Source organism: Anopheles gambiae, chromosome 3 (genome assembly GCF_943734735.2).
Source record: "Anopheles gambiae chromosome 3, idAnoGambNW_F1_1, whole genome shotgun sequence".
NCBI classification, from domain to species: domain Eukaryota; kingdom Metazoa; phylum Arthropoda; class Insecta; order Diptera; family Culicidae; genus Anopheles; species Anopheles gambiae.
This window is the reverse complement of record NC_064602.1, coordinates 76,492,914-76,520,854: the sequence shown is the minus strand read 5'-3', so window position 1 is coordinate 76,520,854 and position 27,941 is coordinate 76,492,914. Positions and strand designations below refer to the sequence as shown.

General features: G+C 44.8%; 1 protein-coding gene across 5 annotated transcripts; it reads right to left on the bottom strand.

Annotated features, from left to right (window-relative positions):
• Positions 1 to 27,090, bottom strand: LOC3291265 (protein Teyrha-meyrha). Of its 5 annotated transcripts, none has more exons than XM_061657813.1 (9): positions 26,223 to 27,090; positions 24,759 to 24,989; positions 24,456 to 24,660; positions 2,609 to 2,835; positions 2,277 to 2,468; positions 1,301 to 2,160; positions 1,018 to 1,225; positions 856 to 930; positions 1 to 775 (listed from the first exon to the last, which is right to left on the bottom strand). In XM_061657813.1, exons 1-9 carry the CDS (start codon positions 26,340 to 26,342, stop codon positions 704 to 706), a joined length of 2,190 nt encoding a protein of 729 aa, XP_061513797.1. In that variant the 5' UTR covers positions 26,343 to 27,090; the 3' UTR covers positions 1 to 703. The 5 variants fall into 5 exon arrangements, 4 of the variants coding, with proteins under 4 accessions (XP_061513797.1, XP_061513799.1, XP_061513800.1 ...); XM_061657815.1 differs by having other exon boundaries at positions 24,456 to 24,645; XM_061657816.1 differs by having other exon boundaries at positions 1,301 to 2,130; positions 26,223 to 27,089.
• Between the last annotated feature and the right edge of the window lie 851 nt (positions 27,091 to 27,941).

Below are 27,941 nucleotides of genomic sequence, written 5' to 3'. Positions count from 1 at the left end.
TTTAATGGGAAAAGCAGATAAGGGTGTTTCATTTTTTTATTGTTTTCTATAACAACGATTCGAGTTAAAGGAAGTAACGTCGACACACACACAAACACACGCACACACATATTGCGTGCAAGCACAGTTCGCACCGATTTCATACCACGGCAAACGCGGATGAATCTTATCGCCGTTTCCGCTCATTCTCGCACCTCGGGAAAAAGACATCACATTCGGGAGGGAGACTCGGGACAGATTGTACAGAGCGCAAAGGGTGAACGCTTCGTTGTGGGTTTTCTTTTCTTATTTTTTTATCAGGGACTTGGGGACAACATCTATTGCACATGCTTCGTAATATGTTCCTTTACTCGCGTTGGACGTTAATGTGTTTAACGGAGCGATGCTCTCTAACAACAACTGCTTATCAACTCGGCGCCGTCTTGGTTTTACAAAGGAGTGAAGTGACCTGTGAACGTCCTGTGTGTGTGTTTACGCTAGCATGTCTAGTTCTTTGCTTGTTCGATTGTGATAGCATTCCAGTGGCTGGCGCCTGGGACCTGGATTTGGCCTGGACAGCCGACATGACGATGTCATGAAGTTCGATTGCGCGATGTACAAGAATAATAATAATAATAATAATTATAATAATAATAGCGTCAATAAATACACTAACATGTGTTATCTAGATAAATAAAAGAAAAATGTTCTACTAGCGCAGTTTTTAAGCATGAATTTTTCTAAAATCAGAATTCGCGGTGATGATCTTGCAACGGGGGCAAGATTTGGACGATTCCTGTAGCGGAAGATAAAAAGGTGGTCGAAAAAAGGAGTTAAAGCAAGGATCAAAGAAGATGAACTGTGAGCTTCACCTACCGATTCCGTTATCCAACACTCCTCACAGAGATAGTGGCCACAGATTTTCGATATGATTAATGTTTTACATTTTTCCTGAAGAAAGAAACAGAAAACAAAACAAGGAGAAGTTTCGTTAGAAAAGACACTGCCAGTTTGAAAGAGCGGTTGCGCCAAGCTAACCTTACATATGAAACACTTGTAGTGCGGTGAACCCTCCAGTTCCCGTATCCGGGCTTTAAGCTCTTCCAGGACCTGCGCCTTCGAGGACGGTTCGGCCGACTCCGAGGTGCTGACGTACGAGTCCGAGTTCGGTGTCGTACCGGCAGTGCGCGATGCCATCGAATCGGTGGCCGAATCGATCTCCACGGAGGACGTTGCTTCCTCGGTGCTGGACGTTGTCGAATTCAAGAAGTTTTGAGGTTTTAATTGAAAGAAATTTCCGAGTTATTTCCAGCCGACTTACCTGTTCTTATCTCCGAGTCCATTAACTCCCGGCGGTCCATGCCCATTGAGCTGGGTGTGTGGGGCCGGCCGGGGTCGCTTCATGCAATCCTCGTCGTCCGTGTTGTCGACGATCACCTCCTCATCGTTGTCGGTCACCATGTCCTGGCTGTGGTCGTGCTCCTGGTCGTAGTCCACGTCGATGCGCTGATCGCTGCTCGTCGGTGTGACGCGTGTGATCGAATGATCCGCTACCGTGTTGGGCACTCCGGGAGGTTGCGACATGGCCCCGGGACCACCCTCGAACGAGCCCAGCAGTCGGGGCTTTACCACCGTCGTCCAGGGGCGTGTCTCATCTCCTGCTCCCGGTTTGCAGTTAAGCGGTAGCGTCAGGCGTGCCTTCCTGTCCCAGTGGGGTACGATCGAGCTGAGCGAGCTGATCGCACTCTCCTCCAGCTTCGTCATGGCCGGGGTGTCGGGTTTGATAATGTTGTTGTTGTTGTGGTTACTAATGCTGGTCGTGTTTCCGGGATGATGGAGCATGCTGGCCGCGGCGCTGGTGTGATGAATCACGTTCGACGACATGTTGATCGCACCGTTGGACGTCTCATCGCCGTAGCTTTCCACGTCGACCGTTTCGTCCTCGTCCTGCGGTGACGGCTGATTGGCGGGTTGTGAAGCTTGCGACGTTTGTTGCTGCTGCTGCTGTTGCTGAAGATGATGATGGTGAGGGTGGTGTGGATGCAGGGGATGCGATGTGTGCAGGGACGGTGGTGTTTGTTGTTGCTGTGGCTGTTGCTGTTGTTGCTGTTGCTGCTGTTGCGACTGTTGATGCTGGTGCTGATGCTGTTGCTTGAGAATAGGGTAGAGAGCAGTAAAAGTCTAGGTGAGACGTGGTTAGGAATGGGCATTAAATTGAAGGATGCAAGCACAGAGGAAATCTTCTTCAGGCAAAGGACTTTGTACAGGGTTAAGATTAACAAAATCGGGCCACAAACCTTTCGCACGCATTCCTCAATGTGCTGCGCAATCTCTTCCTGCGTTCGCTGCAAGCGCCCGTGGCACACCGGGCACGATTGGCAGTTGATGTTTGTCAGCTGCAGCCCGAACCCATCCTCGCCGTCAAACTTTCGCTTCCGCAGCTTTCCCCGTAGCCGATCCTGGCGCTTGTTGCGAATATTTTTGAACGTCTAGTGAGGAATAAAAAAAACGGAGAAATGGAATGAAATGGTGTAAATAAAAAAAAAACATATCAAATCAAGGGCAAATGCAATTTAAAATCCCATCAGATTGGTAGAAAAAGGTAGCAACAACATTTGCTTTGCCGTACCTCCCAGCGGCTCGTTCGGCCCTGCAGATTGTTTTGCACCGTGTGCAGGTCGACGCTCAACGTACGCCGCAGCTCGAGACGCTCCGCGTGCGTCGTCATCTTGGTAAGCCGCGACAGTTCCGCCGAGAAGTGGGTCTCCAGGTCAGTTGGTGAGAGCTGGATGCCGCAGATGGGGCACGCGTTCGGTGGCGGTGTGCCGACGAACGGTTTCTTCGGTGGACCGATTCCTGCGTCGGGGATGAGAGATGGAATGATGGGAAAGAAATTGTTAGTGTAAAGGTTAGGTTTTTATTGAGTTATTTGAATGAATGTGAACGTTTTAAGCGTGAAATGTGAAGCTTAAAGCTTCTAACATTGGGAAATATTTCATTTTGGTTGTACATTATATCAATTGGTAAACAATATTGTAATTTGAGCTGACAAACTTCCCAATAATGAAGATGGTCACTGAATACTCTGAATTTTGGTGATTCTTCAGAGTTAAAATTTAAGAAATAGCGTTTTCCATTAGCTTCCTGTTCATGGTCACATTTTAAACTCTATATCGATTAAGATATATTTATAGAAAGTGTGGAAAGTCTCCTCAACTGACATCTAAACGATGCTTCATTTAAACGATTACTTCTCTTTCCTTGCCCTAACAACATCCAACCAATGTAATCCCCGAAAGCAAAACTGGAATTCGTATGCGGTATCGCTGCACTGCAATCACGCCAGCAATATGATAGTGTAATGCAATCTCCTACTCATTGCTGTAACAATTTTGCTGCATTCGTAATGGAATTTCAACTGCAATTCCAGTTTGCTCGAACAGTTCCATCCCTTCTAAAATCCATAAACGACCGTAAGGCTGTAATGGTGTGTAATGTTGCAGAAAATGGAAATCTTCCCAACAGCTGGCAGCATAGCCGGGAGGCAAATGATGCCGTTTTTTCCTACCCTATATCCCTGTACCTTGAATGATGTCCATCCGGTACGGGGTTGATATCACTGGCAGTGAACTAGAACGTATCATCTTGTGGGATGTAGGATGATAGTTTTTCCGACGCTAGATTACCGAACTGAGGAAGGCAAGTGTTGGTAAAGTGTTCTATCTCCACACAGCTGACAGGTGCGCTAGTGTGTCCCCAAAAACTCAACCCAGTACAAGGTAGTCTTTTTTTGTTGTCTGCCAAAACTGTGTCCTGCATGTGACTTTGTACACAGGCGAATGAGCAAATGTGAAGTGGTTCGAGTGGTTTTTCCTTTATGAAATGCGTCCACTTGCAAGTGGTTCAAGTGGAATGGACAACAAGAAGACACTTGTTGTAACCGAAACTAGTAATTTGTGGTATTGTGGTGTGAAAAAGGTAGAATCCGTAAGTTTACGACACCTTAATTTGAATAAATGAAATCCTGCAGAGAAGTACTGCAACATTGGAGGGATTTTTTTTGTTGGGTGTACGGTATACGCAAGTGACAGTATCATTCCAACAGTATTTAGCACTCCTGCACCCAGCAGCCATGCACCCGTGCGTAGGGGTGGTTTCCGGCCCGAAAAAGGATTTCTCATTAGCATCGGTGACAGAAACACTGCGCCCGACTGCGATTACAGCACGTGGGGATAGGTAAAGGGTGGTTTTTAGGAAATGGAAAAATCGACCACAGAAAACATGTCACCCCGAGGGGGGTCCCACGCACTGTACGCGGCACTGTACCACGATGAAGTCCGAAACCGGAAAGCGCGCGCGCCTATCCTGTGCTACTTCCTGTGAGCGGCGTTTGCGGTCGGTCAGCAGTAAATTGGGTGCGATTTGTGTCCGCGCGTTTTGTATGTCCCCTTTGTTGGTGAGTGTTTATGATTTTTTGATCCACCCCGGCACCCGGTAGGCATGTTAAGAGCCACAAAAAAAACAAGCAAGGATTGCATGCTGCGGCCCGGGACAGTGGGCAAATTAAAAAGAGATGATTAACTTTTAATTGAAATCTATGGTCAGTTGTAATAATGGACAGTGGCCGTGATTTGGGAGTGTTCGAGAGTGATTGAATATTGAGCATGTGGCAGTTGTCCGTTGTCAATATGGTGCTTGGAAATGTTACACAACCCGTGGTGTTACAAACTACTGATACAAAGTAGATCATTTTTATTGATTTAATATAAAAAGATCAAAGGCATTAAAGCAAGGCAACAAAATCCTTGCGTTTCAATTTCGGTACACTTAATCAAATTCTGTCTCAACTCGCTTTATTGTTCATTTTAGCTTCTTCCGGTCGCCAACGACTTCTTCACCCTTCATGCTTTGCTGTGATTGAATTTAAACATGTCCTGGGATTTTTTTTGCATTAATTTCACTTTTGATTTCCATTTCCCGACAACAACGAAAAAAACCAAGGCTCGCTCCACAGTGTCCGTCACGGTCGCCGCAGTGAAATGCTGTCACCCAATTTCACTCCTCTTCCTGGGGGCGCGCGCGAAAGGATATTAAAATTGAAACCAAGCGTCAAGGCGTTCGCTCCGATGTTAAGCCAAAAGTGCACCATCTTGAGACGCGGTGTCTTTTTACGGATTAGGGACACTTTTTTTTTCTTGCTCGCTATAGCCTTTTTGGATTTAGTGAAGAAATAAGCGCAGGATTCCGCTTTTTTGCTCTCCTCTATAACGTGTATCTTAACACCATCCCCTCGGGCTGTGGGTAAGTAGATACAATACTTTTTTGAAGATTTTGAGAGCATCACTGCAAAAAAAAAAACGATATCATGCTGATCATTGGCGCATCACGTCCAACTTCCGCAATTTCCACTTGCCCTTAGTGGACAACACCGTGAGCTGCGGTGTATTGGCAGTTTGTGCAAACAGCGTGCGGGTGCGGGTGTAGAAATTGAATAAAAGTGATGCGTTAAGCGTTAAATGGGATTTTCTCCTTTTTTTATGCTGCGTCGAGTTTGTCCCAAAGTTTGAAGTGTTGTTTGGAAGTGTGAGTTTTTCGTGTTGTGCTGGGTCGGTCACAGTTCGTCACGATTGGCCGAACCCCGAAATGACCGACCCAACAGGCACTTGAGCCGCACATCCCGCTAAAGATGGTGCGGGAAATTGTGCGTGCGAGGATTACTACTACTACTAGCCCATGGGGTTGAAAGTGTACGGTGGCCGCCCAGCAGGGTGAAAGTAATAAAGCAGACACTTTCCCCCATCACCGTCCGAAGGGTTGAAGGGGGTGAGATCCTGTTTTTTTCTTGATTCTCGTACATCTTCTGCTTCTTGAATGTTTTCACACACACAACAACACAAACGGAAGCAAACGTTTTGAGGCCGGAAGATATTAAAGGGTTGAAGGGGGTGCTGTTTTTTTTAGTAGCTTTTGTGGGATAGAAATATTATTGCGGTTTTTTTTGTATCTACCTCGGGAAGGAAGTTTGCAACTGTTTGGGAGCAACTGTTTACGAGGTGTGAAAAATGTGAGATAATAAATATCGTGTTAAATGATACGATATGCTGGACGAACGGAGGACGCAACAGTAATATCTTTGAATTATGACATGGCAAAATGATTTTAATGATCTTTGTGGGGCTTTGTTTGGTTGAGAATTATTACAACAAGTGAGAAAGGTATTAAAAATTGAAATAACTCTTAAAATAGTTTGAGTTTAGGTTTATACGAAAAAAGCTTATCCCTTTAAAGTATAACTAGTTGACTAAGCGACAGCCTGTTTCTTGGAATTTAGCTAAATTTTCATCCAAACAGAACCCAAACTAAAACGACACATCCTAATCTTCCGATAGAGACTTGTAACTAGCAGACGCAAACAACAACCACGACCACCACCATCACCACTGGTGTCGTATGTGGTAACAGCTGTCACTAAATCAAACTCACTAGCACTAACTCAACCCATACCGTTCACCGTCAATTATCCGATCAAACCGTACAGACTGAAGGATGAAGGACGTGTGTACCTCATAAGGGGCATACCGTCCGTGTTAGTAAGGCGTCGTAACACGCCGGCCCTCAGCGCAAGTAGCATGCAGTTGGACATCGAGAAAGGGAGCTCAGAATCGAGTGCAGCACAGCCCCGTGTATTTCCTCCCGGGGCTCCGTTTGTAATTAGAGCACACGTACGTACAGCTTTTTCCCCTTTATGTTAATAAATCGACTTTAACTGTTTGCGGTAGAGCTTTGCAGCTTTTGTGTGCTGCACCGATTTTCTGCGGCCCGATTCTGCGTCGCCTGGTACGGGAGCGCAGGCAGGCTCTAAATTAATGGCACCGATGACAAGCGCTCCGGGCCGGCGACGGCGCACGGTGAAGTCAAGAATAATTGCCACCAATAAATTAGCGCAGATTATTACCGGTAGTAATTTATTTATTTACGCTACGTATTTATCGTATTATGATAGTGTGGAAAAGCGCTTGGAGGAGAGTGAACAAACAAAAAAAGCGAGCATTTTTTGTTGAACCCCGACGGCACCTTTGGGAAAGCCAAAGTACAGGACTGGTAGGTAGTGTAGAGGCCGCTGCCGTTCAGGAATCGGACAAGGAATTTATCAGTTTGGGGACTGTTCTGAGGGGGCAAAATTGCGCACCACTCGCTTGCAGCTCGAGGAAAACCTTAACGGGAAGGTTGCTTGCGTTCAATTAACTCACTCTTGGTGGCGGGGTTTAGGTTGGGAGAATGGGCTACCATTTAAACTGTCCTCGAATGTGTGCCTTTGACGTTCGATTTTGCGATCGATCGAATGCGCACTCGATCGATTGTCATATAATCTCTACACATACACACACACGCAAGTGTGCAAGTGTCCAGCGATGGTTTTTTGTGTGTAGCAGTTGTCGCTCGTTGATGACAGTCGTCACGGGGATCTTAAAAAGGTTAAAACTTCATCCTTACCGCTGGAATGGTCGTCCGCGCATTCGAACCGTAGCTAATAATGATAGTGGCAAGAATCGGTTGTGTCCTTTCGATGGCCGCACTTGGTTGCTGATCCAATTAAGCAGCGTACGAATAAATCAACCCCATCGATTATTGGTGTGGGTTGCGAAAGCGACAACAAAGTGATACTGCACAAAACAGTGCAACGAGCACAACTGTATTCGTCCAGTACTGTATCACAAATCACCCCTGCTTGCAAGCTCGAGCCGATGCGTCTTCTAGCGCAATGATCGTCCCTGTCCTTTCCCGGGGGTCATTTGATGGGGAGTGAGCGCCTTTTTGTGGCGCGAGGAAATGATTTCTTCATTATTAAATTAGTTTTAGTGCGCTGGAATTGAAGTTGAGGCGCGTATCGTATATAATGGTACCCGACGTGACGTGTCAGTGAGCATTAAGCGGTTCGCATCGATGGTGTAGGTTAATTGAAACGGGTTTTCTTATTTCCGGATCGTGCACACTGTCGTCAACATATTTATGAGATGTGATTTGATGGTTTTCTTTGTAGTAGGATAGGTTGGATCAGCTGAAATGTGTAACTAATGAAATGATGCATCCAATCTGAGCAAATTGAATTGTTGGAGTAACAATTAGGAAATGCTAAAGCATTGGGAATTTCTTGTGCATGTGCACTTGATGTGCGCATTGTTTGTAATACGATTCTTTGCTACAAAAATTGTATTTCAATCTAATATTTTTGATGTGTTAATGTCAGGATGTACGAACTGAAACATAAACCATATGAAACGATTTGAATTTGGTAAATGAAGATCTTGTTTGTTCCTGGTTTTATGATTTTTATGACGATAATAAGTAACGGATTCTGAAAATCCTTCACTAGTTTTCATGTCGAAAGCCAATCTTCAACAATTTTGATATTCTCCAGCTATCCTTTTTCATTGAACAGAAGAGTCAGTCAGTGTTTGCAAGGATGTTTTGGTCAGACGACTAAGCTATTTTGAGCATCGTTATTATAATGCTTTGTCAAGAATCAACGCAAGAATAAAGATGTGAGTCTCCGATGTGCGTCTACGAGGTCTTAAGCCAAGACGACAAAATTAGATGTTTAAGGTTTAAAATCAAGTGCTTTGTAAAAGGTTCTCACAGCTCTGGCCGAAGCAGTTCATATTCTAAGTAAAGGCCGCTCAAGAGTATCACAATGATTTTGGATGCTCGGTTGGTTTGACTTTAGTTGTATATTCAATGATGTTCAAGGAACATTTGAACCTTTTATAAGATCTGACCTAATATCCTATGTATCAGATCTTTAATGAATTGTAAAATGTTAGACCTAAGATTATTCAACTCTTATGGGATATCTTCAGATTTACGGAATTCCAGAGATTTTATATGCTTATGTTCAGGCCAAGCAACCAACAAGAAGTTGGCAAAATTTCGATCAAAATGACTCTGCATAAATTCAGTATCTGCAAGATAACAAGAAACACATCGGCGTGTCTATAGATTCCAAGTAGCTCGACTCACTCGACAGTTTCCTTTCGTTAGGTCGCTCGACTGACACTGTTTGCTTGAGGTCTTACTACCACTTACCTGTGTGTCACCGAGTGCACAGTGGAATGCTGACCGAACGCTAACAACTTCATCAATGCAATGAATCATATTGGAAACAAAAACGGGCCCTGTAATGCGTTTCCAACTTGTACCATGCGCAGCACACGATCACGGTTGTAATTACGGTTGCACAATCGGCCACTACAGGCAACAACTCGGATCGGAACGGGGAGCCCAACCAACCGAACGAGTGAGTGAGATCGTGAAGGTGACTTCGAATCGATTCCGTTGATTGTTTTGCTTCCAAGCGTCGTGCGGAATGTCAACGCGAGGACACGCAAGCGGTGGTATTCGGTGCCGTGGCATGGACGCGCGAAGAGATAGAACTACAACGTAAAAAAATGCCACCACTTCTCCGTACGCACCCGTCACGTTAAACAACCATCCGGCAGACACCATCAGGTTCCACACTTGTTTCCACTTATGTAGTGACATTTTCATTTCACATTGTGTCCAGCGTTGTTTTCGCGCTCTGTCGCTCGTTTTTGGTGCCCGGTACACGTTCAATAATAATTCTGCCCTTTTGCTGCTCCCCTGCAAAGACCTAATGTGGCATGCAGTGTGTGTGTGTGTGTGTGTGTGTGTGAGTGTATGTTTGAGTTTCCCTTTTTTTCGTGTTCTCTGTGTTATCTGCTCCAATAACTGCTGCTGCACTTTTTGTCGCCCGCATCATGATGATGCCGCGGGACGGGTGAAGTTATGTTCACACCGCACAGCACCGCACAGCATCACACACTCGTAAAGCACAGCCCACAACGAATGTACATGCTGTATGGGGCAAGAAAAACACCACTGCCGTCGACAGCCATCCTGACCGACCCGACAGCATAACGATGAAACGAGGCACCTCCAAATATGAGGAAAAAGCATCGTCGGCATGAATCATACGCCCGAGAGTGTGGCCCGGATTGCAAACGATTGTGCAAAAGGAAACAGTCAGAAGAAACGCATCAACACAACAACAAAAAAAGCACCCAGTTGGAAAAGAGTTGAAGTTGTTGGGGGTTGCTCCTACCAACACAATCACAGCATTTCTCGCCGGACACTCTGGTCGCCGAATTAGCTAATAGAAATGTCGCACGGCGCGTCCCGCACGCTAAAAATTGCAAACCGCTACGGACAACGCTAATAATGATAAAATATTTCGTTCACGTATGGACGAATTTTAAATTGTTATAAAATTTTTCCGTACGTGATTTCCATCTGCCTGAGGTGGTGGTAGCGGGGTTATGAGCGAACGGTTTTTCCGGACAACGGCGGACAATGGGACGGCAGTAAAAGAGGTTTAGATCAATGTTAGGTTTAACTCGTTTGCTCCCGTGTTGCCTCCGAGAGGGGGAAAATGCCCAGAAGGTGGTGACACCAGTTGTGGCCAAACCGAAGCCCGACGGAAATTACTCATTGTTGTGACCCAAGGGAGAGAGATGGAGAGAGAGGATGAGCGAACTGGATGACCGTGTTCGGGAAATGTTGGCGGATGTTCGCAAAACGCATCAACTGATGATGACATTCAAAGGTTCTGGCCATCGATCATAGCTGTCAGCTTTACTGCGGACTGCTTCTGCCAGTGTACTCCTGCCATCCTGATGGAGAATTTCAAAACGATTCGTTTTTGTGTCATTAGTTAGGTGATGAGTTTTGCAATCGTCCTAACAAGAAGAACCTACAGCAGTACCCGAACAGTGTCTTATGAGATTTATTGTAAATGTTTGGCTTTTGAGATGTTAAATTAAAAGTGAGAGGACAAGCATCCATGTGCGATACTTCACGATGCACATTTAACGTCCGAGAAACTGTACAATTGATTAGCTGGATGGCAACAAACCTTCTTAGCCACTTAAAAGGAGACTTTCGCCAATCGACTTCAACCTTCCCGGGGGTGTAGAACACAGGGAGCGTTAGATTAGCATTTAGAAGCCATTTATACGCGTTCCGCTGGTTCATAAACAACTGCAGCCCCCGTTGCAAATGTCCGCTGCATGACACTGTCTAACCATATTCGGAGATGCGCTTCAGCAGTGCTCCCCCCTCCTCTTCCCTTCCGGTAGAACGCGTGACGATGCAGTCGACACAAAAATTGCATTCAATTCAAATGCATCTCACGGTTTGGTGCCGCGTGACGTTGTGCTGTACGTACGGCGGGCGACGCTGCTCGGTTTTGCTGCCAACACTGTCGTCGTCTACGTCATCATCGTCATCATTATCATCAGCATCAACAAGCCTCGGTGCAGGAGGAAGGTGCCAGTGGATCAGTAGCAGAAGGCAGCATCCGATTAGCGAGCTGTCGGTGCATATGGTGTAGGTGCAACTGCAACTCGACACTAGAACAGGCTGTGTCTGGCCGCAATCACCGACCTTTATGCGTTTGCTAAATTATCCATTGACGGGCGCTAATCGCGCGCGCGCGCCTTGGACGTTGGGGGACGGGCGTGGGGGCCGATTTCGCAGACATAATCGATCATTTTTCCGGTGCTTGGGGGGCAGGTGCAGTTTTTCAATGCCAGCGCACTAAAATGTTTTGGGGGTCGAGAGGCCGTAGTAGCTTTTTGCGCTACACTTGGCTGTACAGCTTGAGCCTGCACTGAAATCGACCCGGAATCGGTGGCAATTAGTGTACAAATTCATATTCGATGTAAGAGGCAGTTTTGGTACGGAGGATTTGAAAGGGATTAAGTTGAAGTACAATTCTACAAAAATTGATGAGATTGTTTTGGAGAAGCCTTATCTGTAAACTAGGCTTGCTTGTTTCAATATCACAATAAAGTTCTAAGATCATTCTTTGATTTAAAATAAGTTAAAATTGTTTAAGGCATAATCTTTCATTGAATAATATAGTTAGTCAATTAAAGCTTCTAAACAAATAAATGTTGTTACCTTTATACACTAGGGAAACTTCTTACAATTAGAAACAATTTATAAAAAAAATGGAATCACATTCGATATCGATCTACCAATCACTCCCTAATGATTTCCGGCCTTCATGATGCATGTACCCGCGCTAGCATGTGTTATTCGGTACGGACGGATTACACTGAAACCATTTACTTTAACTACCCGTTTAACATGCCGATTGATACTGTTTTAATCATCCCATTCTCGACCCACCCAAACCCAGCCGGGAAATGCTTTACGCAAGTGCTAGCACTAGGCGGCGTGCAGTACTGGGTCCCTTTGCCATCAATAAGTGTGTGGTAAAGGCGCCACACCTACCGGCTTAACAACTGCTTATCCCGCAAAACCCCCGGTCCAAACGAACTGTTCGGTTGGTGGATGGGGAAATTACCCCTGCCGCAGGGGTGATGAAAAGCCAACACCGTCCCCGGAACTATGGCTGCAGCGGTACTGCACCACCCTTCGGATCTTCGCCGTCGTAGTCAATGATAAATACCAGATTATATTATTTTTCTAAAATATTACAAATTGTTTTGTTGCGGCCCAGATGTGTCGGATCGGTTTCTCGGGGCGTAGAGGGCGGAGGACAAACGGGCGGAAAGTGTTCACTGTCCAAAAACGATACTGGCCCTGCTTATCCCATTACGGCTGTGTGTGTGTATGTGTGTGTGTTTCGCCCTCTTTCAGTAGCGACCCGCTGCTTACGCACGACAAATGATGGGCACCTCTGGTTTCGCTTTTATGTTATGCCTTTGGTTTGGTCGGTATGTTCTATTTTGTTCTCCTTGTCCTGTCAGAGAGCGCTTGTGCCGACAGGAGCAAAGTGGAACTTCCTCGCAAGAATAAATACGCACAGAAAAGGTAGCAAAGGAAGGCAAAGAAGGAAGACCAAAAAAAAAAAAAAGACAGCGAACACACAATCATGACAGTCCTCCAGATTTGCCACTTTGCCGGGACTGCCTTCCTTTATCCGGTCGCTCTTTGTATGAGCTCCTCGGCTATTGAAAAGTTGAGAAGTCTCGTCCTTCCTTTCAGCCGCTCTCGCGCGCGCGCTCGTCCCTGAAAGTCCTTTTATTTGCGGAACCTTGTTTTTTTTTGTTGCACAAAGCACGTCGAGTTAGAGAAGGGAACAGAGAGGAAACAGCTTCCATCGGAGGGGGAAAAACAGGCGTCCTCGTTGTTGACTTTTTTATTGCTATCTTGTCTTCGTCCGTTCCCCGCTTTTCCCGCAGCCGTTTTGTTGGTTTTAAGGATTACCGACAAATAAATCGCCCAAGCTAACGTGTCGGTGGGGCGAAGCTGTCAACGGGCGCCGGCGGTATGGGTTGGGTGTTGGCAGCATTACAAAGGGAAGCGAAAAAGAAGGAAGCGATCTGATTTCACATTCCCTGCGTCGGGATCGCGTTCACACCTTCTCACCCCTGGGGCTGCTTATCGCCGTGGCTCGCTAGGGCTTACGCGTGGTTCTGGTTGATGGATTCGATAAATTAAAATAATTTTGAAGGTTTTGTAAAAGATTATAAAAATGGCCACAAATGGTACCCATTGCGCACCATTGCAGTTGTGCGTGGGGCAAGAGAAGGAAGCTTCCACCGAGGGGCGAGAGGTGACACGGGCGACAAATAGGGTGACTCGGGATGGGTAGGCCGAGTGTCGTCCTAATTATTCGGGGCAGATGTCGGAGTACCTAGGGATATATAGGGCTAGATTGTTCACAGTCATCCACCGTTAAATACCAAAACTGGCGCAACTGGAGCGCATAATTTAGTTAGTGACGTGATGTCCCGATTTGCTCCAAACGAGGGGTTGTTGCTGCAGTTGCTAAAAGGATTAAAACCAAAACAAAAAAGAAACACCCATCTTTGCATGGGTCAACATTGAAAGTCAACACTGTATAATTGGCGGTTGATGCAAGGCATCGAAAATTGTTTTGCCTTTGCTTTTCGATGCGTTTTAAAAAATGTGGCAAAGTGTGAAGTATCCAGAGAGAGAGAGAGACACACACGCACGGATGCATATACACCCCATTTATGGCAGGCTGGCAGATCGGATTGACTGGGAAACCGCACTTCACACTTGGCTGAAAAGCCGCCGGGCCGGACGGATAGACGGTTGAAGTTGATTAAATTTGAAGATTTTAATCAGCGGCGGCCCGAGAACGCTCTTGCTGTTGGGTTTTTGCGCAAAATAAAAAGAAGAAACCAGCGAGCGAAACGTTCACAATCTAGCTGGTTTGGTCCCGGGGTAGGAGGGAGTCGGTTAGGTTTCTCTGCGTCACACGCCGAAAACACACCGATACACACCGATTACACACTGTGGCTGTCCGCTGGCTGTCATTCGGAGATTAACTACTGAAGGATTTTGCTGCCTCTCGTCTCCTTTTCTTTCTTCTTTGCACAAAGCTCCCCATCATCGCCCCAGAACGTTTAATCACCCGGGTGGGAAGATCTCTCACCCCGTGGGATGAGGGCTTTTTTTATTCGAGGGGGCCTTGATTGGGTCTTGTCGCTTTCATCTTTTGAACGGTTTTTCGGCGTCGAAGGATTAATTTCTCGAGGCCTTCTTGGGAGAGACATCATAATCGGATGCTGGTGGCGGAGCCGCTTGGCGCATAGTAGCACCGAATCAGTTGCGATCACTTTTGTATTTGGAGGCTTATGAAGCCTCCCGGAATGGGAGAAGATCTTCAATTATTGAATAAATTAATCGTATTTTAAGCTGAAGAAGTGGTACTTATAGTACTTGGTACTTGGTTAAGCAAACTTGGTAGGATTTGTGACACAAAACGCAATTAGAATTACAAGTATCAATGTGATCTTAATATTGGAGCATCCGAGCTGTCAACATACAGATTGAGGCACAAAATCATAAATTGGTTTTGTTTACTATCTTTCAGTAATATCTCTTACCCAATTCTCAACAATAGATAAAAACGTAAGGTCCAAGTATATTTAAAGCTGCATCAAAAAGTTCAAGCACCAAAAACCTTGCCAATATGCCTATTAGTACCAAAGGATTTATAAATATCAACAATATTTTTAAGCAATTTCGTTCATTTTATCTTTTTTAAGGCATTGTTCTAAGCTATATTGAAAATTTCTGATGAATATTGAAGCCGATTATTGGTCGGCCATGACATGACAGTTGTTGCGCATGATACATGCGCGAAATGAAAAAAAATGTTCATTTTCATTTGTCTCTTTGCCTTAGTTGTTTAAAGCATTTACATTACATCCTATGATGAGCTCATGTTTCTTCGCCTCTCCTTAAATTGTTGTCTTCTAAAGTTAAAAATAATCCGATTAAGCAACATAAACACGGCATTACTCGTAGCATATTATTAACCATACATTCTTGAACACTGCAGCTCGGCCAGAATATCAAACAGCGATAAATCATATATTTATATTCCAGTCCATAAATCTAACCTTTTTCGTACGTGCGCAAATTCTGCCGCTAATTCCCACCAATGGACTGTTGGCGTGTCGTTAATGGGCTAAATGAATGTAATTTCGCTTCAAAAGCCGCAAAGAAAGTCCCCATCGGCACGGCGTAATGAAGTGCATACATTGTGCTGAATAAGATAATAAACCACCCTTTCGACTTTCACCCACGCGCAGAATGCTGCCCCACTGTCATGGGACATGGGAATAAAAGTTCATTTTGTGCTTTTTACTGCTCAGCGGGCGTGTGTGTGCGAGTGTGTGCATTTGTTGTTAAAGCCCCAAGAAAAAGCTTAACCTTCGATCATAATAACGGCAGGCCGGGACAGCAACATTGTATGAGCCTTTGTGTGCCAAGTGAACGGTCGGGCAATAGAAACCGGGTGCCGGTGCATCATCGCGCGCATCATCAAGGCTTATCATAAAACGTCGCTGCCGGTCAGAAGATCTGCCGCCGGCCTGCTGGATGGACGCGGCAAGCCGGTAAAAGGGTCTGTAAAAGGAAACCATATTCCGGTATCGTAAAAGTAAATAAAAATATTAAAAAGTATCCAGTGTGGCTTTCCATTAGGCCGTGGTTCGGACCTGTACCGCACTTCCTGGCTGGGCGCTTTTGGGTGCTTTGATCAGTTGGTGTGTGTGTATTGGACAGTGATTTTAGAGTCAGCGTTCGAGCCCGGACAGACGGCGTGTCGGTAACTGCAGCGAAAACACTACGCGAGCGAGAATGCATTAATCAAATCCATAGAATGGATGATCTTTAAACGAAATATTACAATCCCCTGTAAATGAATATTACCATCTCACTGCCACGGTAACGGTAAATAAAAGTCAACCCCGTTACGCTTCACCGTTTTGGGATGCAACGCGCACACACACAATCACGCGTGCGAAGAGTAACAATTTATTCCCCGCCTTACGCAACGAAACACTCCAATAACAACCAACAAAGGCCGCCCGACGATGCGCCGCCGCTTGCAGCATCAAAAAGAGCGCATTTTTATTATTTATGATGCGACGTTATGTGCTAATTGAAATTGGAAAACCGCATAAAAGTGAAGTACTGACTGGCCCGCGTTGGCAGCCCGGGGGAAACGCGCGCATTCGCTTCATTGTGTGTGGTGGCTGTTTGTGTGGCAAGGGGGAAAACAGGGAGAAAGCGGGGAAACCCCCGGACCGTGCCGTTTGCTGCGATTCGAACAAACGGTGTCAACCCCTTGTAATTTGTCAATTAGGACATTGTTAAAACTCACTCGATACATTTGAATCGGACCGGGGCCGGGTCCCACAAGCCGGCCAAACGGTTCCCACCTTCCTAAAAGCGAGCGAAAAGAGCAATCGAGGCTGGGCAGGGGACGAGAGCGGCACAGCCCGGGCACAGTTTCGTTTCATCCATTCTTCTGAAGAGGGAGCACACGACACGGGCCCAGGCAAACCAACCAACCACGGTACCCCGAACGGTAGCAGGATCAAACAAATGAATTGAGCATCATGTCACTTTGAATTGTTTCGTCCTTTTGGGTTGGAATGAGGTTTTTTTTCTTTCTTTGCTGTTGTTGCCGATGTTTTTGTTGCTGTTTGCTCTCTGTGTATGTGCACTGGATTCGCTACGGCACAGGATGAGGCCGTGCCGACACTCATTATCCCCCGTGGCACGGCATGCCCGATTCCGTTTGAGGTTACAGCTTTCAATAAATAACGATGACTTTCAAGAGTTGGCAGCGTTCGCTGCAGCAGTAACGCCATTCGGTTGCCCCGGTTCCAAGCGGTGCACGAGGACCGCCCCGTGTCGGTTTGCCGAGGAGCGGTTAAGGCTATTTGGAAATTGACTTTGATTTTACGAGGCCACTTTCGGGGCCAGCTTGTGTGTGTGTGCATCTCTTCCCAAAGTCATTGCGGCAGGCTCTTGTTGAAGTGAATTATGATTCAAGGGCTCTTGAAAGTTGGATGGTTTCGGTATGGCACACGAGAGTCTTTGCTTAGCCGGAGGGACAGCAATGCGGCGCAGGCAGCGAGGTGGAAAGGAAATTTAGCAGCATAATGATGATAGGTTGGTTTGATGCGTTTCGCAAAAGCACAGGATGACGAGCGGAAGGCACAGATGTTTAAAGGTGCTAGATAAAAACATATAAAGCAAGAGCAATTCAAACAGCACATTAGACGCTGAAGGGCATTCGCAATAGTGGATGGAAGTGTTGAAAAGGATGCTCTATTTGCTATCGCACTCGGCGGATGGTTGCATTGTAGGTAGCGTACTGTAAGATGTGGACTGACAATGAGAGCTCTTGGAATGGTTTGTCGTTCACAATGCGCTTTGTTATCTTGAGTCTATATATGATAGTGCACGAAACAAAGAGCTACACAAGAACTTACCAACTTAACCGTTTTATAATGCTACAATCGTTTCAAACGTATGTGTCTGCGAAACGAAAATTATTGCCTTGAGGCAAATGTAGCGAATTTCATCTTAATGGTAAAATGACTATTTCAAAACAGGAATAGACTGTTAATGATCATTAGTCTGACTATAGTTCAAATTGAATTCTTATGAATTAAAAACTATCCTCTTGACGCAGTTCAAGTTCTTAGTTCAGAATTCTACTTTCCATGAGTTCAAATCTCTTCGTTGGTTTGTAGTAGGAACTGGCTTTCTGGTTATTGCTGATTAAATAGCAATACACTTTACTTTGGCATGTAATACACATTTTTTGTCTGTGACATCCGCAGATGTCCAGGCCAAACTGATAAGGTTAGTTAGAATTACTATGATCAACGTCACTTGCCAGGTGAGGGTGGATTTAAAACTCGCAGGACTTTTTGCTACCACCAAGGGTCTGCGCCAGGGGACGGGCTTGCCTATCTTCTATTTAACTTGGCGCTAGAGAGAGCCATCCGCGGTTCGAGGGTAGAGACTACGGGAACCATCTTCTATAAGTCAACCCAGATCCTGGCATACGCTAATGATATAGACATCATTGGTCTGCGGTTCTCCTATGTAGCAGATAAATTCGGATTGCAGATAAACGAGGCAAAGACCAAACTGATGGTGGCAACATCAGCGGACCTACCAATAAATAATCAGAACCTACGAAGCGTGACGTACAGATAGGTGAACGCACTCTTAAATTTGTCCCAGAATTCACCTATCTGGGGTTAAAGGTCAGCAAAGACAATAGTATGGAAGCTGAGTTGCGCTCAAGAATGCTGGCAGCCAATCGGTCATTCTACATCCTGAAAAATCAGTTCACCTCTAAGAACTTGTCGCGACGGACGAAGCTGGGACTATATAGTACCTATATAGTACCGGTACTCATATACTGAGACATGCACACTTTTCAAATCTGAAGAAACCCTCTTAGCCGCGTTTGAGAGGAAGATGCTCAAATTTGGAAGTTTTGCACTCAACTAAACAATTTGCAGTCAACTGGACAAACTTTCCCATGCTCTCAAATTGTTCAAAATTAACAAGATGAAATGTTCGTATTCCATTAGAACTGCATGAATAAGTCCTTAAGACGGAAAGAAAAAGCAAATATATTCTGCTGCAGAGTTTTCTGCCGTGTGAAAGTGGGTAATAATTGTAATTCATCTTTTCAATTAGCTCTTCTCTCAACAACTAATAAAAATTTGCTAACTCCACATGGAGGGTTTTATCGCTGTCAGACGTCGCGATCAAGCCGTCGCTGCACCGAAAATGAACTTCTTTAGCGAAAGAACGGCAAGGTTTATGAACCTGCCGAAACACAATCCATTTGGTAAGACGCGCCAGATCAGCGCTCCGTCCTTCCCATTTCTATTTTAAGTGTAATAAGCACTCTCACAAAGCCCAATTGCGTACAGTGCTGCAAGTAAGTTTATCATAGTACACCGTTTCATAGACTAACGCGCGCCGTAGCAACACTTACAATCTCCGTCCGATGTACGGATTCGAAAAAGTGTTTACACCGTTTACTGTCGTGTATCGTTCCGGGGAAGAGTTTTCCAGCTGCAACCATATGGCGCTACCGAGCTCTTTGGCCCCGGTAGCTAAACGTGTTTACATGTTTACATGCCCGAGCATCTTTGCGTCCAGCGGGTAAGTGATTGTGTTTAGGTTACACAAAGGAAAATGCACTTTGTTTTCCAGCGACCGGTAAGTGTTTATTCCGGCTGGGGTTTGTCTCATTTTCTTCTGTGATCTTTTGTTTTCCAAACGATTGCTTTTGGGAACAAAACCCGTGCCGCAATGTTTTTGTGTGATTGAGCTCCGAGAAACACACGATTGTTTGTAAAAGAAAACTGATTGCTTATTTTAATAAGCTTGGCTGGCGGGTTGACGTATCTCATCAATGTTTTCCTGCATGCATACCAAACAATACCAAAGGTCAGAACAAACGGTTGCGTTGGGATAAATTAAATTAGAAAAATAATGCGCACCAGCTCATGCAGTATGGTCATACGATTTCACGTCTCATTACAGCGTGCGCATCATAACGCACGTATTTAGAAGCCAGCATACCAGAACTAACGATGCCGAAAGGCCCTAAATGGGACAATCCATTCCGATGCGTGCATCAATCTGTCCTTCCTTGCAAGGCCAACCCGGTGGGGAAAAGGTTGGGAAATAATTTCTAATTTAATCAGCAATTAATTTGTTACCATTAAAACAAGTACCAATTACAGCTGGCACCGAGAGCTGGGTGCAGCAGCCTGAACCACTCACTCGGGGGACTGGCCATTCCCATGGCGACACCACTGCAGCAAGATTCTGTGCCACGTCAACTGTTTTTCGCATCGTGGCTTCCCTTAGGCAAATTACCGGTGCACGATAATATGTCTCAACTCGGCGTACCTCGGAGTTTTGATGGGTACCGGGAGTCCGATTTATTGCTATCATAATCGTATCATAATCACCCGTAGAGATAACGGCGTGGCGTAAGTGTGATCGAATCGCTTCACTGCGGGAGAAGCTCGCAAAACGCTCTAACCGAGCCTGCCTCGTACAACTGCCAGTTGCCGTCCGGAACCGGTTGTCTGTTACCGAGGCGTTCTTTTGCTCCATCAGCCGGTCCACATAGGTTCCATCGCGCGACGTGACGTGGACGCGCAAAATGTGTTTGATTGCAGGAAATCGAGCGCGAGCGAGCGCGCGGTTGCGCTGGAGGAAATGTACTTTCCGTAGCGCGCACAGTTCTGCACTTCTGCGATCTAATTTCGAGCCGGGTTTGCGGACTCCCGTGCTGGGAGGTGCAGGTGGTTTCGGCAAACGAGGCAATGTAATCTCGTTACGGGAAGTTCCCTGGCAAGGGCAAGGGTGTAAGCAACCACTTTGCCTGGGCACGTTGACTGTTGGGAGTGGGATGAATTTGTAATTTTGTCAAATTTCCTCACACACACACTGAGATACAATTCCACGGGAGTAGTAGGGATGTGAACGGATGGGACACTGATTTTCACACCAATTTGCCAAAATTCCTTGCACGCGGTGGTAAGTTGCCGGAGCTTCGAAGGCAAACGGTGAGTGAGTGAAGCGTAAATTCGATTGATATTTGCGATCCCGTCGGATGTGGTTGCGGGCAGAAAGTGGAACTCTCCCTTGCGTGGTGTTTATTTTTCTGGGGTGTACGAGAGCGAGGGTGGCACTCTTACTGAAGTGGCAGTGCTGTTTGTTGAAGTTAGCATTTTATTGTCGCAGTGGACGGGGGTTAGACAGTGACTAGAGAGGTGACGATTGAATTCTGAAGCTCGGTCGGTTCGGTTTGGGAACAGTGTTGTGGATAATTTGGTAGCCGATGAGGCGGTTACGGTGAAGCAGTGTTAGCAAATTGTCTGCTTTACAAAGTCGGTTTTAGCGGGGGGAGTGTTTTGGATTGAGCGCACAAAGCCAAAAACCAATTTATTGGCATTTCGTCGTGATATGTAGGAATTTATCGGTTTGCTACATGTAACGGGTGAAGCATAAACTGGTGATTTGGTTTAATTTTAGTCAAAGTAAAATGCTACACAGTCAGTATGGATCAGTAATCATACATTTTTTTGCAACCAATCAAAAGAGCAATAAAAAGAACCATATAGTCCGTTGTTTGGCACAGGGTTTCTGAATGTGAAATATATTCACTAAAGTGCTGGATTGTGATATTAGCTTAGTATAAATTTGATAAGAAGAGTGCACTTTAATCGCCAGGCTGTTTGCAACTATGTATTCGTTTGTCCCATAGTTCATTACAAAATTCATTACAAAGTTCATTCGTGTAGTTCAAGCAGTTCACTTTATGCAGCCCAAATTAGTCAAGTAGTTTTGTCTATATCTTATGGTTTAGTTCCTTCTAATTCATATGTGTTTTCTTATTTGAATTCATATTCGAAATATTAACTGTCTACACCCAAAATCGAACACTGACTTATGAATGTCTTTATCACAGGAAGACAACTCGTTCTTGATAAAAAATGACGATAAGAAGTTTTAGAGCGTTCACACGATTATTACACACGGCTATTAAATTAAACCTACTATCATTATTCTCAAGTGATTCTCTCAAAATCACAAACACTATGAGTGAAGTTGCGTGCAGTGATTGTGATGTTGAGTGAAATATAGTCAGTCGTTTGTTGTCATGATTGATACACTTGCAAAATTCATTTAAAACTTTTGCATCAAGTATTAAGATTAGCATTCTGTTTGTTAATCAACTATTTGCTACAAGATGTCGGTACGGATGAGAATCCAACCGATAAGCCTTGTAAGAGCCGGCACGTTATTTAAATACGTCAACTGTGCACTCCAACATGAAGCAATTACAAGTCTAATAAAATAGATTTATCAATGCATTATCAACTTTGTGAAGCACAATAAATGTATATAGTATCCATAATGTTGTACAAAAGGTTATGCAAATATCTTGAATCTGGATAAAAAGATTCCAGGAATATGTAAAAAATGAGAGTTTAAAAAAAATCAACTAACAGTTATCATTTTTAAATCAAATTCTTGTAAACCATGACAGCAATCGAAAAAAAACCCTTTAAGTAATTAATGTTCTCGAAAAGTTTAAGTCTTTTCCCAGCTGTACAACAGTGTCCATCAAAAACGAAGCTGCTCATCGTACTATACGCCACAAACATCCTGCCCAACACCCTTAGCTCAACACAATGGAACCCAATTTCGTCGCGCGTCTCGTGTCTTAAAGTGGCCTGAAAAATAGCTGTTTGGATTAACATAACTCACCTAATGGATTTTTAAGATTTAACCCCCTCCACCGGGGGAAGGAGCCCCGAAAACCGGGGAAAGCAGAAAACATTCGCTCAACTATCCCGGAATTTGTTTGGAAAATTTATGGTCACCCGGACGATTTGTGGTTTGCGGTGAAGAAGTTGTGTCCGCAACGCCCGCTCTCCTCCCGCTCGCCCGCGGGACCGGAAGACGGCAGACCCGAGCCTGCAACCCGTCCATCTTCGGGGAACCACAAGGCAAGACAGAGTGTGTGGTTAAACAGTTCCAAGTGGTTCGTACGAATTTTCACCATCGCCATCTTAACATCACCCGGTGTGTAACACATAACTCAACTAGGCTAGTGCAAGACCGTGTTAGTGCTCAAAGGGTACACACACAAACACACGCCCTGGAGGCCAGCGGGTTCAGGGAAAAAGGGCCATAAAAACGCCAACCCACAAATAGATCACTCGCCGATTATTTAATTGTTACGCGTGTTTTTAAAGACAAATGGTACCATATTGTGCTCCCGGAAAGGTTTGGAAATGCGAAGCACGCGAGCGGACGGCATTTTCCCCTTTGCTTGATGGTTTTGCTTTCTTCGTACCAAGGAGCTCCTTGGTTTTCGGGAGCCTTGTTTACACGATGAAGTTGTGCCAACCTTCAAGTGTACGACGGTCCACTCGTGTTGTGTGTTTTGATTACCATAACCAGCTTTCTGCTCCGAGCTGGGCCAAAAATAGCTGGCTCATCACAGCCGATCGCACGGGACACAGCCAGCCGATCTGTGTCGGGTGTGTCGTTTACGGCTACGCTCGGCTTAATTATGTACACGCAAGTGAAGGAGAAGATGGAAAGATCACGTTAAACAATTCCAGATTATGCAGGGCAGGGCAGAGGATGCGTAGGGTGGGAAGTGAAAATTCCTTGGAAAATTTCCTCTCTCATAGCTCGCCTTCATGCTAACGCCGGGGTGGGTGTTAGTCTGCGTATCGGATTGCGCCGGGTGTAACGATGAAAAGGTTATTATGAGGTATTGTTTTCCATGGCAAAGTATCCAAAACAAACACGGCACGATGTCGAAGTTAAGTGGCTCGGGTCGAGGACAGCACAAGGGTCACCGAAGGGTCGTCGGGTTGGGTAACAAATCATGGCCAATTAGTGCGTATTAGAACAACGATAGCGTTGACATGTTCCGCTAATCGGTGGTTGGGAGGAAAAGGTGTAAAACTGAGAACAGAATGTTGTCTTCGGATGGTTTCGGGGTTGAAAAGAACATGTATCTTTGAATTATGTTTAACTAACTATGCAAATTGTTACAATAATGAATGTTGAACATTAGAAATTGATTCATCCGCAACAATTTCCATCATCACCACAGAAAGTGTTGAGCTGTGCTTAATGGTTACAAAGAAAGTGTTAAAGCCTGTTCCTTCCTGACGCAACGCCTCATCCCATAAACAATCCCAAAAACAGTTTTAAAAGCGCTGTTAAGTGCGGCTTGTAATTTGAGTTTGAAAAATGTCTTTACACCAGCCGCTCCCGCTCCTTTGGCGGTCAAAATTTAGGACGCACGGGAAAAAAGGGAGGACGCAGTAAAACCGATCGTGTTACACTTCCGACATGTTTATGTGCGTGTGGTACGGCGAAGCGTACGCTTCGAAGCGTCTGGAGCAGTAGGAAATGTGCTAACCGAGTCCGGTTGAATGTCGGCACGCTTCGGTGATGATAATAAAAACTAATTTTCACCTCAGAAGGGCTTTGATCCTGCCCTGACTGGTTCCGATTCGTGTGAGACACGTCCCGGTGGTGGGCTGGCTAAAGAACGGAGAGAGTGGAATACTTACGTCGAAATCCGGGCGTTTCCGGGCTCCGTTCCGGGGTGCAGATGCGGTCCCGCTCGCGGTCACCGTCCTCGCTGGTTTGGCCCTCGAGCGATTCATCCTTGGCGGGCGGCGACAGTGACGTACAGGCCGGGCTGGACGAGTCCGTCCGGAAGGATTCGGAACCCGAGCCGGACGAACCGAACAGTAAACCCTTGGAGAAAATGTTCTATGATCATTTAGTGGCGGGTCTGTGTGGCCGGATTGGGCGCGAGTTCCCGCGCCCGGCGACACCGACGGCATTGCTGCGGCACTACGGACACTTACTTGATCGATGCCGAACCCCAGGCATTTCGGGGGCGCAAACGCCGACGGGAGGGGCAGGTTGGACGGGAACGGTTTCACGAACGCACCGCCACCGCTGAACGGGCTGGTGCCACTCGCGGTCGAGACGGCCGGATTGAGCGGGTGCAGAAAGTGGGGCTGGAAGCCGTGCAGAAGGTGCGCCCCGTAGCCGCTCATCAGTGAAAGATGGTGCAGGTCCTTGGCGTCGGGCAGCTGCGTTGATTCGGGGGCAAGAATCGGGGGAAAAAACGAACAAATACGGGTTAGAAGTGGAGAGGATTGTTTATAGCCCGGATGGTTTCATAAATACATCACGGATATTATGGAATAAGAATAAAATTTCAAAGTGATGTTTGTAGAAGGGATATTTTGGAAAAAAGGGTTCAGAGTTTATTAAATATGTCAGCACGTTACTCATGACATTCGAGCTTTGAATGTACATAAAATGTGCCAATAATCTTTGCAATAGCTATTGTTTTCATACAGTGTTTTTGCTCTACTGGTATTGTAGTTTGGTCTAATTATACTGTTTACATGTATTTCTTAATAATTTTTAAGTTTTGTCATCGTGGTTTGTGTGAGATTACCGGAGAAAAGGTCGCGTAGAAAATTTAAATTCAATTTCAATTCTATTAATATTGTAATATTAATTCAGGACTTAAGTAACGAAAACTATACATTTTCCATAAACAGTTTAAATGACTCAATATTTAGGTTAATTTATCGACCTAACCAAAAAATAAAAAAATGAAGGATGAATACACCAAAACAGACGGAAACATGACATTGATAAATGAAAAAAAAAACAACATAAATCTAAGATAAAAGATTTGTACTATTTTAACTGTATTAAGAAAAGTTGTTTGTTTGTTTCATCTAATTGTTGGAGCTTTTAAATGTCTTCTATAAGCTTGTTGATTTAATTTTAAACGTGACCTTCTTGCGTTTGTCTAAACGTTTTTGACTGGTTTTATTTACATGATAACTGCTTATTTTAGGCAGTTTACGAGACGTAAATGAAACAAAAAATCTAATTTTAAGCTTATTTGAATAATGTAATGCTGATTTTCAATTTTAATTTGTGTTAGAACCTCAACACTCCAATAAAATATCATGATTAGTATATCCAATACTAATTATTATTGCCACATTACAAATCGTTAATTGGTTTTGGGTAAGCTTTGGGTAATTTGGTCAAGTTTTTGCGGTAATTTTGCGAAATTTTGGGTTTTCCGAAAATAAAGAAAAGCCATGAGAAGAAAATCCATTTTAATAATTGAAACTTTGCTTGTCGCCTTGCCGAATTTGTTAATTGTCCTTATGAGTGTGGTGCACGCTTTTGTAACAATGTATAAATGAAACCATTTGCGTATTTTAAGTAACATTTTCACATAAATAGACCACATAAAAGGACAATAAGGGTACCAACAGCACCCAAGAACATACTTGGGAGTGAAAGGGTCGTTGTATGCGCAGGGCGTCACTTAATCCATTCGTTGCTTGCGAGAAAACTACCAGCGCTGGCGAGGACATGTGAGCGGATCCATAGCTCGGATTATCCATCATACGGTTTCGGTGCGCTTCGGTAAAGGGGCACAATTATCACGAGACATTTATTACACCGAAGTACTGTAATGTTCACGATACACGTTCACACACACACAATTTTAATCATTGGTTAGAAGACACGGCTTGTGTGATGATTTGCTCAGCAACCACTCGAACACGACACTTTTGAATTTCGGATGTTTATCACGTGCAGTTGATACGTCACGGGAAAACAGATGACACCGAACCGTTCTGGTGACTCTTTTTTTTGCAAACTTTTTTCGGAGCTTTGAAACTAGTTTTGCCACACAAGAACGGTACTCCACTTCACCATTTGTTTTGCCCCCGGACTGGACGTTCTGTTTTCCTCACTAAAACACTTCACCACCTTAGATTTACACGTATTTTTCTTCAACGGGATACACACCACACGGAGTGGCACTGTGAACTAATGCCAACGGGACAAAATCACTCGCAGAATCACACGACACGCACGACACACGACCGACACACACGCACGGACGAGAGCGCAACGATTCGGCCACGTCCTGTCGCGGCAGATACTTGCAGTGAACTGAAGCTGCGCCTTGTCGACGCAGATGCTGCGGTGCCGCTTTGGGAGACTGGGTGCGCATTGGCTGGACACGTTGGGTTGGAACCATTTTTTCGTAGCGCATGCGGCACGCAACGGGGCGTTGCGATTGGACGAACGGAGCAAACGCCACGAACGTCTCTGTCTAGCGCACGGTGTACGGTAGGCACGGGAGTACGATGAAGATATCGAACATTTACATGCTGCTAATCAAAACATTGGGCAACGTTTTGTGGACATCTTTATTGTGAAGGAAGAGAATAAACACATGATTCAATACAAGATAAGACGAATGAGTAAACGTATTTAAAAAGGATATTCATTTTACTGTTAGAAAAATTGTGTTTTTAAATTTAGTTATTTTTTTCATGACAACATGCTCCAAGACAACTGAAATGATTATTTTATTTTGAAATACTCAAATAAAAATCCAACAAAGAACATACTAAGAGAACAAAACAAGAATGTTAGGTTACAGTGTCGTAGTTAATATTCCTAGCACTAAAGAAAGCTCTTTTTCATATTGTTTCCCATCCTCGGTAAATACAGAACTAATTTGAATCTCTCTTTTACAGTTTATATTCCAGTGGTAACAGAACACGACAAAACCCCGTAGTGTTGCGCAAAGCTTTTGTTCCGCGCACTCGTACGAAGTAGGCGTGGTCAGAGGATTTTAGTTCAAGTTCACTCCATTTCCATCTTTCACCTGGTAGCTGAACGAGCTTTTTTAATACTTTTTGCTTAGAAAACTTTTTATATATAATTTTATAAAATTGTGCAACTTTTCTAAAATTACTTTACTCTAGTTAAAATAATTTTCCAAAACTAGTATCAACGCACTGTACCTTCTAACTCAATTACAAAAAAGAAACGTTAGAAATACACACTCTTTTCCGGTAATTCACTGTCAGGATGTTATGTATTTAAAAAAGAAAACTCACTACTAAATATGAACTGACGTTCCAGTTCGATCGAAACGTAAAAAAAGCCTCACCTTCCGCACCATGTACACGGGCTGCCATTTG